This window comes from Schistocerca cancellata, chromosome 11, assembly GCF_023864275.1.
Source record: "Schistocerca cancellata isolate TAMUIC-IGC-003103 chromosome 11, iqSchCanc2.1, whole genome shotgun sequence".
NCBI lineage: Eukaryota > Metazoa > Arthropoda > Insecta > Orthoptera > Acrididae > Schistocerca > Schistocerca cancellata.
In genome coordinates, this window is record NC_064636.1 from 33742802 (window position 1) to 33759394 (window position 16593).

Sequence of the window (16593 nt, forward strand, 5' to 3'; positions counted from 1 at the left end):
CACACATAGCTCGAACAGCCCGTTTTTGAGCCAAAAATACCCTTTTTTAATCAGAAGAATTACCCCAAAAAAATAATACCATATGACATAAGCATATGAAAATATGCGAAGTAGACTACTTTTCGTGTTGAAATGTCACTTATTTCAGATGCTGTTCTAATGGTAAATAAAGCGGCATTTAGTTTCTGAACAAGATCCTGAACATGGGCTTTCCACAACAGCTTACTATCTTATCTATCCTACGCCTAGGAACTTGAACTGTTCAGTCTCGCTTATAACATGCCCATTCTGTCTGATTAAAATATCAGTTCTCGTTGAATTGTGAGTTAGAAACTGTAAGAACAGAGTCTTACTGTGATTTAGCATCAAATTATTTTCCACAAGCCACGAACTTATTTCATGAACTACATTATTTGATAATGTTTCAATATTACACACAAGATCCTTCACTACCAAGCTGGTGTCATCAGCAAACAGAAATATTTTTGAATCACCTGTAATACTAGAAGGCATATCATTTATATAAATAAGAAACAGCAGTGGCCCCAGCACCGATCCTTGGGGAACGCCCCATTTAACAGTGCCCCATTGGGACTGAACATCATTACCACTCTCAATATAGCGGAGAATTACCTTCTGCTTTCTGTTCTTAAAGTAAGAGGCGAACCAATTGTAAGCTGCTCCCCTTACTCCATAATGTTCCAACTTCTGCAGTAATATTTTGTGGTCAACACAGTCAAAAGCCTTCGTTAAATCAAAGAAAACACCTAACGTTCGCAACCTTTTATTTAATCTGTCCAAAACCTCACAGAGAAGAGAGACCATAGCATTTTCAGTTGTTAAGCCATTTCTAAAACCAAACTGTACATTTGACAGCAAATTATGTGAATTTAAATGCTACAGTAACCTTGTATATACAACCCTCTCGATAACTTTAGCAAACATCGATGGCATAGAAATAGGTCTATAATTATCAACATTATCCCTGTCTCCCTTTTTATAAAGTGGCTTCACTACCGAGTACTTTAATCGGTCAGGAAACCGACCACTCCTAAAGGAAAAGTTACAGATATGGCTAAGTACTGGGCTAACATACATGGAACAATACTTCAGTATTCTGCTAGATACCATGTCATATCCATGAGAGTTCTTGGTCTTTAGTGATTTAATTATTAACTCAATCTCCCTCTTGTCAGTATCATGGAGGAGCATTTCAGGTAACAGTCTCGGAACACATTTTTCTAAGAGCGCTATATGGTTCCCTGTTGGGACTAGGTTTCTATTTAGTTCACCTGCTATATTCAGAAAGTGATTATTAAATACTGTACATATATGCGACTTATCAGTAACACGGACATTCCCACTACGCACTGATTGTATATCCTCGACCTGTCTCTGCAGACCAGCCACTTCCTTTACGACTGACCATATGGTTTTAATTTTATCCTGAGACTTAGCTATTCTATCTGCATACCACATACTTTTTGCCTTCCTAATAACTTTTTTAAGCACCTTACAATACTGTTTGTAATGGGCTACTGCATTTAGATTGTGACTATTTCTAATGTTTTGATATAATTGCCACTTTGTTCTACAAGATATTCTTATACCTTTAGTCAGCCACCCAGGCTGCCTGTTTGTGCTAGTACCCTGTTTTGAACGTTCTAACGGAAAGCAACTTTCAAAGAGCACGAGAAAAGTCTTGAGGAAAGCATTATATTTATCGTCTACTGTATCAGCACTATAAACATCTTGCCACTCTTGTTCCTTGATAAGGTTTACAAAAGTCTCTACAGCAACTGGATCAGCTTTCCTAAAACGTTGGTAACTATATTTAACCTGCGTTGCAGCACAAAAATCTTTTAGACTTAAAATTTGTGCATCATGATCTGAAAGGCCATTCACCATTCTGCTAACAGAATGCCCTTCTAGTAATGACGAATGAACAAAAATATTGTCTATGGTTGTTCTACTGTTCCCTTGCACTCTCGTTGGAAAGAATACGGTTTGCATAAGATTATATGAATTAAGGAGGTCTACCAGCATCCTTTTCCTTGCACAATCACTTATACAATTTATATTGAAGTCACCACATATAACTAACTTTTTGTATTTCCTATAAAGTGAACCAAGAACCTCCTCTAGCTTTAGCAAAAACGTTGTGAAATCGGAGTCTGGTGATCTATAAATAACAACAGTAAGAAGTTTAGCTCCACTAAATTTAACCACACCTGCACAACATTCAAACACCTTTTCAGTGCAGTACTTTGAAACATCAATTGACTCAAATGGGATACCGTTTTTCCCATACATGGCTACTCCCCCACACCGCAAAGAGCTCCTAGAAAAGCTGCCAGCCAACCTGTATCCTGGTAAAGGAAGCCTCTGAATTATCTCCTTATTTAAGAAGTGTTCAGATATACCAATAATTTCAGAGTCAACATCTATAAGTAATTCACTAACTTTATCTCTAATGCCTTGTATGTCTTGATGAAATATACTAATTATTATTATTTCTTAAAATAATTATTATTCTGTTGTGGTACACACAGCCCTACAGCATACACTCCCTGCCACCTGCCTATTATATGTGATATGATTGTTGCTCTCATTTTTGCCTCTTATGTTGTGTATTTAACAATAGTAATACCACTGCATTTTTCATAAAGCCTGTTACTAGGGGAGGCGGAGTACTTTATGCCACCCTAAAAAACTTTTTAAAAATCATTAATTATTGTTGAAGTATATGAAAACGTGCTTTTTGAAGAGGTACTCGCATGTAAGTATGGTACAGAACCTGAAAATACCTTTTAGGGCACTTTTGGCAAGTAGTCCAATGCCCCTTCAACAATGGGTGCTGGCAACATTTACAACCAGACATTACAAAAAATACTGATTTTGTTCATTGTTGTTGACTTTTACTCTCAAAACAGTTTTTAGAGAGATTATGTAACTAAAGCCTTCACCCTGGAAGTACTGAATGTGACATAATTGAGGAAAGTGACATGGAGGGGAATAGGAATTGGATAAATCCTGGAACTTGGCAGTTTTTGTTTAGGATGTGTAGAATGGAGGAAATTTGTTTGTCTTTGCTGAAATAAGATATGTGGCTTGTGATTATATTTGTCATGTTTGTTTTGGGGGTGTGGTGATAGTTTTGTAGATTACAAAAGTTTGATCTGAGTAGAGTGAAGAGAGAAACCTCCCATCTCATCGTTACTTGGTATAATGGAATGTGTAACAGTGATAACACTTTTCTTGGAAATACTATGTCTTCTGTAGTAAAACTCTCTCTCTCTCCCCCCCCCCTCTCCACCCTCTCCCTCCCTCTCCCCACCCCCTTGTGACAACAACTTCAACTCAAAGCAGCACTTGCACCCTATGTCCTCAATTGCTTGATGGATTTATAAGGTGCGCCCACATGAAAAGCAGATTCAGTTATATGTAAAGAAATTTTAATAACAATATTGTGATTACAGTTGATGTGGGGCTGTAAAACTACACATGGGAAGGGAGTGGATTGGTTCAGTGTAGAAAGTCATGGGATAGTAACAGATCCAGTTTTCCACAGTGCCGTGCACTTCCTTGTCACTGTTGAACCTGTTACCTTTTAAAGATTATTTTAAGGGGCAGAAGATATTAGTCATGTGGGGAGAGAGATCGGGGATGTAAGAAAATCCCATTAAAATTTTTGAAGGTCTTCTTGGCTACATGTGACTTTTTGCTGTTCTGGAGAAGTGCTGTCCCATTTAAGGCTTGTTCTTTATGGCCTGTTTAAGGCTTTGCACACCATGGTAGCCGGTCTGTCAGTCAGTAAGTAGAAATCTTTTTTTTTTTGGGGGGGGGGGATGGTTGAGCCAAGGTTATTAGTCATGTGGGGAGAGATCATAAAGCGGTTACTGCATCGATAATTTCAGCCATAAATAGAAATATTAAAAATGGTAGGAAGATTCTTCTGCTTAGCAAAAGTGACAAAAAGCAGATTTCAGAGTACCTGACGGCTCAACACAAAAGTTTTGTACAGATAGTGTTGAGGATCAGTGGACAAAGTTCAAAACCATCGTACAATATGCGTTAGATGAGCATGTGCGAAGCAAGATCGTAAGAGATGGAAAAGAGCCACCGTGGTACAACAACAGAGTTAAAAAACTGCTGTGGAAGCAAAGGGAACTTCACAGCAAACATAAACATAGCCAAAGCCTTGCAGACAAGCAAAAATTACGCTAAGCGAAATGTAGTGTGAGGAGGGCTATGCGAGAGGCGTTCAATGAATTCGAAAGTAAAATTCTGTGTACTGACTTGGCATAAAATCCTAAGAAATTTTGGTCTTACGTCAAAGCCGTAGTTGGATCAAAACAAAATGTCCAGACACTCTGTAACCAAAATGGTACTGAAACAGAGGATGACAGACTAAAGGCCGAAATACTAACTGTCTTTTTCCAAAGCTGTTTCACAGAGGAAGACTGCACTGTAGTTCCTTCTCTAGATTGTCGCACAGATGACAAAATGGTAGATATCGAAATAGACGACAGAGGGATAGAGAAACAATTAAAATCGCTCAAAAGAGGAAAGGCCGCTGGACCTGATGGGATACCAGTTCGATTTTACACAGAGTACGCGAAGGAACTTGCCCCCCTTCTTGCAGCGGTGTACCGTAGGTCTCTAGAAGAGCGTAGCGTTCCAAAGGATTGGAAAAGGGCACAGGTCATCCCCGTTTTCAAGAAGGGACATCGAACAGATGTGCAGAACTATAGACCAATATCTGTAATATTGATCAGTTGTAGAATTTTGGAACACATATTGTTACAGTATAATGACTTTTCTGGAGACTAGAAATCTACTCTGTAGTAATCAGCAAGGGTTTCGAAAAAGACTATCGTGTGAAACCCAGCTCACGCTATTCGTTCACTAGACTCAGAGGGCCATAGACACGGGTTCCCAGGTAGATGCCGTGTTCCTTGACTTCCACAAGGCGTTCGATACAGTTCTCCACAGTCGTTTAATGAACAAAGTAAGAGCATATGGACTATCAGACCAATTGTGTGATTGGATTGAAGAGTTCCTAGATAACAGAACGCAGCATGTCATTCTCAGTGGAGAGAAGTCTTCCGAAGTAAGAGTGATTTCAGTTGTGCCGCAGGGGAGTGTTATAGGACTGTTGCTATTCACAATATGTATAAATGATCTTGTGGATGACATCGGAAGTTCACTGAGGCTTTTTGCGGATGATGATGTGGTATATCGAAAGGTTGTAACAATGGAAAATTGTACTGAAATGCAGGAGGATCTGCAGCGAATTGACACATGGTGCAGGGAATGGCAATTGAATCTCAATGTAGACAAGTGTAATGTGCTGCGAATTCATGGAAAGAAAGATCCCTTATCATTTAGCTACAATATAGCAGGTCAGCAACTGGAAGCAGTTAATTCCATAAATTATCTGTGAGTAGGCAGTAGGAGTGATTTAAAATGGAATGATCATATAAAGTTGATCATTGGTAAAGCAGATGCCAGACTGAGATTCATTGGAAGAATCCTAAGGAAATGCAATCCGAAAACAAAGGAAGTAGGATACAGTACGCTTGTTCGCCCACTGCTTGAATACTGCTCAGCAGAAAAGGTTGATAGAGATAGAGAAGATCCAACGGAGAGCAGCACGCTTTGTTATAGGACGTTGAAGTTTTGAGAACACACCGTCACCGCAGGAGTCAAGCAGTATATTGCTCCCTCCTACGTATATCTCGCGAGGAGACCATGAGGATAAAGTCAGAGAGATTAGAGCCCACACAGAGGCATACCGACAATCTTTCTTTCCACGAACAATACGAGACTGGAATAGAAGGGAGAACCGATAGAGGTACTCAAGGTACCCTCCGCCACACACCGTCAGGTGGCTCGCAGAGTGTGGTGTAGATGTAGAAGGTGCTGCTGCTCCTTGTTCATCCGTTTGTAGGCAATGTCAAAGTGGTGACAGCACATTTCATCTTGTGCCACAGTCTGCGCAATGAAATCTGTTCCTTGGTTTGCATATCTCAATAGATGGGTCAGGCAAACATCCATTCTTGCTGCCTTCTGATTCTGTGATAGATGCTTGGGCACAAATGTACACAAACGTTGCTACAACAGAGCTACTCATCAGTTACGTGATACACAACTCGGCGATATCGAGAAGTAGTTTCACCTTGGTTTTGTCACATGTTGAAGACGCTCACCACAGCACTCCTCGAACACCCGACAAGTCGTGGAGTTCTGGAGATGCTTATGCTGAGCCTTTGGGCCATCACAGTCTGTCCTCGATCAAACTCACATTGCGTGCCTTCCCCATTCTACACGCGGACAACCCTCCCGCTGATACTTCGTGCACTGCGCAAGTGTCTGGTTAACAGTTATTCCTTGCCAGGTGACACTGCTGTCGCCTGGACAGATTTATATGGAAAGGTCAGTGGTGATAATGATTTGGCTGATTGGTGTACATCAGTTTGAAGAAAGGCTGAAAATGTAATTTATACTAGTGGCAAGTGTGCACAGCATTATTTCTCATGGAATCTGAAAACTATATTGCCTTCAACCGCAAAACTAGTGACTGTTGCCCATCTGTCTTTTCCTCTCCCTCAGTTTCATGTCCAGGTTGAGTGTTATTGAAACATTTTATTGATTGTGGAACTGTAGGTTTGGCCAGCAGTTTTCAGCTCTTGGAGTTCATTTTTGTTTTGTGTAAACACTCTCCTACATTTGGGTCACAGATGACTTCTCAGGTTGCTTCTTGCTTTTTGCTTTTTTAAGTGTTGGTTAATATTGGAGAAAAAGGGTGTGTGTGTGTGTGTGTGTGTGTGTGTGTGTGTGTGTGTGTGTGTGTGTGCTGCGCATTTCCATTTTGTAATTTCTTTCTTTCTTTACTGCTTCTTCTTCTTCTTCTTCTTCTTCTTTTTTTTTCTTTTTCTTTTTTTTTTATTTTTTTTTAAGAATCTTCATTAGATGGAAACTGATACAAAACTGCTGACTTTCCTGAGTGAAATTGAACTGATTGCTAACAACCGTATTTCCTTTGCAGCTGACTTGTAAATTGCTATGGTCACTTGATCTTTTAGTGGCTAAGACTTTCGTACACAATCTTTGGAGTGTGGTGAAACATCCTCTAATTGGGCACAGAAAAAGTAATGTGTTTACTCATACTAGAGCTTTTGTAGCCAAACCTTTCACCAGCAATCCCTTTGAATTTTTTTGTCCAGAAGACATTCGATCTAAGTAGATTTAACAAAGAAGTTTTGTTTGTGTTAATTTGCGTGGATCTTTTAAACATCTCTTCTTGACCAATCACTTGTTTCTTTTTAGTTCACTGACATCCAGAAGTAAATCACATTTTCTATGTACTAAGGATAATACCAATATACTTCAATTTCAATGCACCTTGGCGACTAAAGTAGAACATCTGATTTGCAGGCACAGTTTGTGTATATGACTGACACTCGAGGTAACTAATATTGGATCAGGGCAACAAAATCAGTTGGCCCTAATGTGTAATAAGACAGTGAAAATAAGTTTTAGAAATGTTAGTTGGATTGCTTGGGAGTTGTCACAGGGTCTTTAAAGAAAGTGTCACAAAATCCCACAGGGGGTAGCGTTGTTCCAAGTTCCTATGTCTAGAAAGAAATGCCTGTTCAGATATGGAGCCAACATGTCCTGTCATTCCGATCTGTCTTGTTACCTAGGAGGAGGCAGGCAGGCTGGTTTTCAAAGATCCTGACACATCCACCAGACCTTTGCTACAAATTGCACTCTCTTTCAAATACTTCTGGCTGTATTCGAATAGTGCCACACTCTTGTGTAATGTCTGAACATTGTTAGTGGGTTGGGCATCCATCATTGCCTTTAAATGTCTCTGTTATCAGAAATCCAATGGATTCAGGTCTTGTGAATGGGAGGACCAGGCTGGTGGACCTCCTCGACCAAAGTCTTGTCCCCACAACATTGCGGTGAGGTACTGGCGCACCAACCACAGTAATGGGGTCGTGCTCTGTCACGGATAAAGCACAATAGTCTACTTCCTGCAAGGTAATGTTCTTGTGTAGCTCCGGCAATTCGTCGTGCAGAAATCGGCGGCACTTAGCACCTCTTAATCTGTTAGGTAATGAGTTATTCGGTGCCAGATGGTCTAGAGGTTCCCGCACGACCGTAGCGGATTTTGATGAAATTTTGTATGAATGATTGCACATGTTCCCAATGAACATAACAACTGTTAATTCAATACTTCCAGAGATATAGTCATTTGTTTGATCTTGTAGTGCAGCTCTTGACAGTGCACCTGTGAGTTTTCGGCAGTTTTGTGACATCTCCTCTATGGCAGTATTTTCTTGAATGAAACAAAACTAAGCCATCTTATACAACTTTCTGCACTTTCTTTAGTGAAACAATAAAAAGTTTTCGTTGATTATTTGTGTATGAATAATTTAATCCAAAGTTGGCCAAAAGAATAGATGCCCCAAAAAAAGTGAAGTTTCACTTTTTATATCTCTGAAAGTAACACGAGAAACCTTGCACCTAATAACTTTCATATGCAGGGTCTTGGAATGTAAAATTTCATTCTCCTATGGCGCTCTAACAGTTTACAAATTCTGGGCAAAGTTGACGATTTTTCTCAGAACGCCAAAAATGGCTGTTTTTGGCACACTTTTACAAAAAGTGTTCTGCAAACTTATTTTCATTAGAAAGACCATGTTCTAAACCATCTGAAATCCATATTTGGTTTTCTAATGCAAATGTGTAAGGCCCTAAAAAGTCAATGTGGAGGTGCATTGAAAATAGGCCCATATACTGCTGTCAGTCAAATCTCTCATCTTTTATTATGTTCTACAATTGTTTAGCATTCTGTGGGAAAGGCAGTATCAAGTCTTGATGATGACTGGGAAGTGAGATAAAGTCTGAATAACTTGAAACACTTCAAAAAAGTGTGTGTTTTGTCACGACTCACCGTTACATTTACCTTTTTCCCTGCTGTAACTGCAGAATAAAACTTGTTATAAACTTCACAGTTTATCTGTGCATTATCAGGGCAGTGGAGAACAGGGCAGTAAAATTATTGCAAAACAACTGCAACACTCATCGTATAAATAGGCTGCGGGTCCTACACCAATGTCACATTGTATAAATTTATCACATTGTCTACATTTTGAAGAAGATCACAGCAGTCTTCCTGACATTTTTTGGAATTGATTAATGTTACAGAGAATTATTAGTATGTCTTTAATGGATAATGCTGTTGGTCTGCTAGTTTAATTCTGGTTTAAGTATAACATATTTTGTGTCAGCGTTATTTGCCATTAAAGCGGAATGTCGGTGTACACATGAAAAATTGTATAAGTGTGTTGGTTTCATCTGTGGCGGCTTAACCACTGCTGGTTCCTTTTAAAGTGAGGAAAACAGGTTCCCATCACCATAGGGGCCATGCCTGATATCTGTGCAGCAGCAGCATGGGTGAGTTTCTTATCACAGATTCTCAACCTGATAAGGGTTTCCTTACACAGGATCCCAAGCTGATGATCCATTTCTAGAAGTGTCAGAGGCCAAAGCTAGAAGAGATCTCTTTTAGGATCCTGAGCTTACATTTACTTCAAGCTAATTGAATTTTTAACAGGTTTCATTAATTTGCTGTAGTGTCACTAGGAAAACTACTGATGGCCAAGAGATATCACTGTTTGGATTGTTTGGGAAGAAATTTTGGCAAGACAAACCCAAAAAATACTTTTCAAATGTTTTTACATCAAATTTCACTTTTTATAAAAAGAATGCTGCAGAGACATAAAAAAGGGGGAGGGAGACAGTTTTTCTGAGTCAAGCTCATTTCCTAGTCATTGGGACTTCTTATATTATGTACCACAGAGAGCACTAAACAATTATAGAACATAATAAAAAAGTCAGATTTAATTAGAGTATCTGTTGAATATGGCCCCATTTTCTGTGCGTCTCCACCTTCTCATACTCTTTTAGTGCCATATAGGCTCCATTGCAAAAATAAATATAGTTCTTTAGGTAGTGTAGAATATAGTATTTCTAATGAAAATGGTTCAGTAGAATGTGTAGAAGACACTTTTGCAAATGTGGGCCAAAAATAGCAATTTTTGGGGTTTTTAGAAAAATTGCCGACTTTGCCCTCAATTTGTAAACTACTGAAAATCAGTAGGAAAATGAAATTTTGTTTTGTAAGACTTTGTACTGGTAAGTTATTAGTGCAAAGCTTAATGTTCATCTTGCTGTTACTTTTGGAGATATAAATAGCTAAACTCTTCTTCTTCTTCTTCTTCTTCTTCTTCTTCTTCTTCTTTTTTTCAAATTATCTGTATGCAGATCTCTCAGAAATCATTTTTCTTTATTATTATTTCATGTAAGAGAGGGTTAATAGGTGCAGAAGAGTGCCTAGTTTTGTTTCATCCGAGAAAATATTGCTGGAGATGTTGCACGTCAGCTGCTGAAAACTAGCGGGTGCAGAATTGGTAGCTGTTCTGTGGGGTCACTTGATTATATCCTCACAAGCATTAGATTGCTGAAAGTAAAACTTTACCAATGTTCATTAAGAATACGTGTGAATTTTCACACATTTTCAGCAAAATCTGACTCTCATCTGGAAACTATCTCTGAAATTGGACCACTTGGCACGGAATGGCCGTAAAGTGTAGGGCCCTACGAGTCAGTCAAGAGTTCCCGCACAGACATTGATGCTGAAGTGATCCTGGTGCCCCACATTCACAATGACTCGAGAATTTACATCTGCCCACAGTAGCAGTCTTTCGATAATTTACTAAACTGCCTCTTCTTGCGAACAGTAAGATAGCCTGCTCAGAGTCCGAACAGGCCTCGGAAGGTCCGACGGTACCAACTGGCCGCTGTGTCACCCTCTCAGCCCGGGGGCAGTATTAGATGCGGATACGGAGGTGCACGTGGTCAGTACACCACTTTCCTGACCGTTGTCAGTTTTTGTGGCCAGAGCCGCTACTTCTCACTCGAGTAGCTCCTCAGTCTGACTCGTAAGGGCGAAGTGTGCCCCGCTTGCCGACAGTGCTCGGCAGTCCAGACGGTCACCCACCAGAGTGCTAGCCCAGCCCGACAGCGTTTAACTTCGGTGATCTGGCCGGTGTTACCACTGCAGCAAGGGCATTGGCTGCTCAGCTGAGTGTTGCGCTAATTCCAGAATGAGATTTTCACTCTGCAGCGGAGTGTGCGCTGATACGAAACTTCCTGGCAGATTAAAACTGTGTGCACCGACCGAGACTCGAACTCGGGACCTTTCCCTTTCGCGGGCAAGTGCTCTACCAACTGAGCTACCGAAGCACGACTCACGCCCGGTCCTCACAACTTTAATTCTGTCAGTACCTCGTCTCCTACCTTCCAAACTTTACAGGAGCTCTCCTGCGAACCAGCAGGAGAGCTTCTGTAAAGTTTGGAAGGTAGGAGACGAGGTACTGACAGAAGTAAAGTTGTGAGGACCGGACGTGAGTCGTGCTTCGGTAGCTCAGTTGGTAGAGGACTTGCCCGCGAAAGGCAAAGGTCCCGAGTTCGAGTCTCGGTCGGTGCACACAGTTTTAATCTGCCAGGAAGTTTCTGTTGCGCTAATTATTTGTCACAAGTAAATGGCCTTTATCTGAGTAGATACTTATTTCTTGGCATGATATTATAGGAACTTTTCTTCCAATTTTGTCCAGTACTACGTCTTGTAGCAATATGTAACTCTTCCTTTTAAACAGCCTGTACGGTGTACGTATCTCGTAATGCCACTGTCAATTTTAGTTTAGAGTGAAACTGCAGATTTTTTTTTGACATTAAGTGCTCACATAACCTGTGGAGAGTGGTACTGAGGTGCGGTGGCGCGCGTGCCCTCAGAAGGAGATCCAGGCGATGTCGTCGTGCAACCACGAGAACGTGGTGACGTACTACACGTCGTTCGTGGTGCGCGAGGAGCTGTGGCTGGTGCTGCGTCTGCTGGAGGGAGGCTCGCTGCTCGACATCATCAAGCACAAGATGCGCGTCGCCGACTGCCGCCACGGCGTCTTTGACGAGGCCACCATCGCCACGGTGCTGCGCGAGGTGCTCAAGGGGCTCGAGTACTTCCACAGCAATGGCCAGATACACAGGTAGCGTAGTGTAATGTGGTTAGTGGCTAAAGTGCACTCAGTGTCTGTGGCTAGCGGGTTCGTTGGCGTCAGTCGTGGCAAATCGGGTGGTACAAAGTGTCCCACATAAAACCGGTATGCCTGTTGCTCAAGTTTCGAGTAGCTGTGAACTAAGTGAAAAAGAGTATGTAATAGTAATGTTGAAAAACATGTAGTTACCTATTTATAAGAGATAGTGGAAGTTGTGGCCACGGGGCATCGCTGACTCGATGTGAAGACATCGGCATAACATTGTAATTCTGCAAGTGTGACGATGATAATTTCTCTAGTAATGTTCTGTTGTAAGGTCTTCTGTTGTGCGAGGATTGTCAGCACACATTAGTGTTCCCCATCAATAAAAATCAGTGTTAAGCCTGAGGACCTTGAGGGGTAAGAGGCCTGTGGCACTGTTGTTAGTTCGTGTGCCCAGATCTATCTGTGAACGTGGTGTAGTCCTTGCTCCAGTAAGCAATGACTAACAGAACTAGTAGAATGTCATGTCGGATGTTCTGGGCAGCAATTGTATAGAAGTTGTGAGGCTGTCATGAGGAACGGTGCTGAAACTGTCAAACTGACTGTTCGTGCATTCTGAGTGGAGCCGTGCATCCACATATAATGGTGTTCGGCAGAGGATGTCCACTTGGCACCGCCTGTGTGTCATAAGGCTGGAGGATAATACAGGGTGTCCCAGCTATCTGGTCCACCCAAAATATCTCTGGAACAATAACAGCTATTGGAAAACGACTTTCACCGGTATCAATGTAGGGCTGGGGCCCATGAATGTACATATTTGGAAACATTCTAAAACGAAAGCATGTGTGTTTTTTAACACAAACTTATGTTTTTCTAAATGGACCTCCTATATTTTTTCTTCAGCAATCCATAGCATAACAAAGCACATACACAACGGCATTGATTGCATCGCAATATTTCCATTACATCCCGAGATATTGAGACGCGAAGTTGACTCTTGAAACACCCGACATGCGCTGCTAGCGCACGTCCTGAGGCTCAGGCGTGAACCCCATGCTGCCCGTAATCGCAGCAGGATGACAGCAGACCGTATTATTCGTTTCGGCCCTCTTGATAAGTATGGAAGTGTGATTACGCATGTCAATCACATTGCGATTGCGGGCAGCATGGGGTTCACGCCTGAGCCTCAGGACGTGCGCTAGCAGCGCATGTCGCGTGTTTAAAGCGTCAACTTCGCGTCTTAATATCTCGGGATGTAATGGGAATATTGCGATGCAATCAACGCCATTGTGTATGTGCTTTGTCATGCTATGGATTGCTGAAGAAAAAATATAGGAGGTCCATTAAAAAAAACATAAGTTTGTGTTAAAAAAACACATATGCTTTCGTTTTAGAATGTTTCCAAATATGTACATTCATGGGCCCCAGCCCTACATTGATACCGGTGAAAGTCGTTTTCCAATAGCTGTTATTGTTCCAGAGATATTTTGGGTGGACAAGATAGCTGGGACACCCTGTATAGTCTGTGTTATGTGCGCCATCTACAGTGTGTGACTGTAACTGTGTTTCACCTCTCAGGAGCATAGTGTTTTCGTGTCGTGCCCTCTCTGTGTGTGGCTGCATGTTGTATCTTCTGGTGGAAACAGCAGGTAAATTTGTTGTCGATATGGAGAGCGGGAAGGAAACGAGGTGTGCTGAAATTGGCCTGTCGTGTAGCTCGAGGCCTAGGTTGGTGTGGAATGTGACAGTTTGCTTGTGAGGTAGCAAAGCTGCCAAATCTTAACTCAAAAATACAATAACTGTAATATATTGATGTGTAGCATAGACAGAGATCAGTTTGTCGTTGCAGTAACCTACTTGTGTGCAATTTGAGTTCTTTGAAAATTCTGACTGTGGTTAAATTCTAGCCTCATTGAACAAAATACCAGTTAACTTACTGTATGGATTGTAGGAAGTCATGAACAAGCATTCAGATTAGCTGCTGACAACTGGTTCAGTTTGTCCATTGTATTCAGTTTACCATTCATCACACTCAAGTTATCGACAATGGCATACAATGCAATACCAGTGAATATTGTAAGTACATGTTTACTGCGGGATGCTGCATTTGTGTGATACGAGGGCATTTCGAAAAGTAAAGATACAATGGCTCGCAGTCCTTAAATAGAACATTTATTTAGAAAACGTCAGTTACAACTTATTAACTGGATTATTTGCTATTTTTCGACATAATCACCCCCACTATCCAAACATTTAAGTCAGTGCACAAGCTTTTGTATCTCACAGTCATAGAAGGTTGCCGCCTGTTGTCAGAACCACATTTAAACTTCATCTTTGATCTCTTAATCGTCGTGGAATGATTTTCCACCAAGATGTGCCTTCAGGTAACGGAAGACATGGAAGTCAGTGGGCGCAAGGTCCGGGCTGTATGGTGTATGGTCCAATACGTCCCATTTGAATTGTTTGAGTAGTGCTTTGGTTACGAGTGCTGTGTGAGGCTGAACATTTTTATGAAGTAAGCTGACTCCACTTGTCAGCATTCCCCTGTGTTTGTTTCCAGTTGCCCTTCAAAGACGTTTTAAAGTCTGACAATATGCAGCAGCATTGTCATTCCAGGAGGCATAAATTCCATCAGAAGAATGCCTTGTTTGTCCCAAAAAACACAAGCCATGATTTTCTTCGCTGAAATTGACGTTTTGCGTTTCTTGGCTTTTGGTGAATTCGCAATTCTTTCAATGTGAGACGTCTATTAGCACGAATTGCTTCCTCCGTTATCCGAAGGAGGGCATCAGAGATCACAGATGGCCAACCTGTTCTTTGTTTGTCGTGAACATCTGTCCTACCTTCAGAGAAATGATGACTTCTTTTCGTTACATTTTGTCGATTCATGATGTTCCCATAAACAGAAACAATTTCTTTTGTGAATATCCCCTGGTCATTGACCTTTTGCATGAAGAAATCGTATGACGGAGCGCACTTCGCATTTGGCGGGATTCTGAATCGGCGCAGCCATTTTAAACACGACCTACTCCAACCAGAAGCAACGTTCAACTGCCGAACGACAGTGAGGAGAAAGATAACAGTTCAAGGTTATCACCAGTGTTTCCAACTTGCTCGCCAAAACTCTTCTGTTCCTCTGGCGTATGGTGTATCGTCACTTTCTGAAATACCCTCATAGATAAGTAAAGTCTAGAGCTGGGGCATAGTTAGACAGCCTATCTAGTTCACTAAACCAGTCAGGTCAAGGAGGGACAAAAAAAAAGGTTGTGATGTATTTTTGAGTGCTGAAATTTAAGGAACACTGTAACAGTGTCATATATAACTGAGTAAGAAACTGCAGCGAGCATCCACCATTGTGTGGTACACATCTGTTTGTTAGCTTGATATGTCAAGCAAATGTAAAAACAAGTGTTATTGCACATTTTACAGTATATTCAACAGTCATCTGTCAGTGCTACACACACAGACAAGGCCATGTGCATAAGATGCTTTTTGTTCTGACAAAACTTTGCATGATGTGCTACATTTTATTTGCTAACATGACAACTTGGCATGAGGTTCAAAGTCACAGTGAAAACATACTGTAACATAATTTTTGATGATGACAGCAAAGCCTGTTGAAACCGGTTGTCAAAAATAAGTATGTGAGCATTTATGCAAATTTGGTTGTAGAAATGTTATTAGATAAAATGTAACACATTTTGCAAAGTTTTGTCAGAAATAAAAAATGAAAGATCGCTCATTCTCATTTTTGACAATGAGAAATTTCAACGAAATATGGTATATAAATAACCATGGAAAAAATTCTAATTTACATTTTAATTATTTATCTAATTACTAATCTCAGGCAGGTACTGAGAAAGTTGTTATAGACTGATATTTCATGAAGAAAAAAAAAAAATTCTAAGCTGATGTCATGTTCTAGACCATTCCAAACATCCCTTTTTTGTATAAAATAATGATGTCGTCCAACAGTATATGTTACATACAACAATGATGTTACCAATAACAATAATTGTGAACTAGTGAAACATCAAAACCTTGAATGAATGTTGAAGTTAACAAGAACTACAAAAGGAAATGCTATCACAACCTGTGGATAGCGTTGTTGTGGCATGTCTCAGTTCAATTTAGTGCTTCTTTTTCTGTCGCATTAAAACAGCAGTGTTAATTTGTGGGTTTCCCCCTCAAATTTTTCATATTTTGGTACTGTACCAACCCTGATTGGAATGGTAGGCCATTAGATTTTTGATTGCGATGATAAATTTTCTTACTTTTACTGTCATTCATGTTTGTGGCATGCAACTAATGATGCTGCTGTATTCGTTCTTGTCGCCGATTTGATGCAGTCCGCCACGAATTCTTCTCTTGTGATAAACTCTTCATCTGGAATTAGTGCTTGCACCCTAAATCCTCAGTTGCTTGCTGGATGTTTTTCCATCTCTGTCTTTCCCTTTGGTTTTTACCGTCTACAGCTCCC

The 16593-nt window shown here is 40.7% G+C and overlaps 1 protein-coding gene and 1 non-coding gene across 6 annotated transcripts in view; one reads left to right on the forward strand and one right to left on the reverse strand.

The window, feature by feature from the left end:
- Positions 1–16593, forward strand: part of LOC126108920 (serine/threonine-protein kinase OSR1) — a 525656-nt gene that overhangs the window by 420122 nt on the left and 88941 nt on the right. For 4 of the 5 annotated variants that reach the window (XM_049914284.1, XM_049914287.1, XM_049914285.1 and 1 more), the window contains one exon: positions 11872–12122. In XM_049914284.1, the coding sequence (XP_049770241.1) occupies positions 11872–12122 (251 nt within the window). The remainder of the gene's footprint in view (positions 1–11871; positions 12123–16593) is intronic. The other variant, XM_049914286.1, reaches the window with a different exon arrangement.
- Positions 11249–11322, reverse strand: Trnas-cga (transfer RNA serine (anticodon CGA)). The gene has a single exon. It is a non-coding gene; the product is annotated as a tRNA-Ser (tRNA).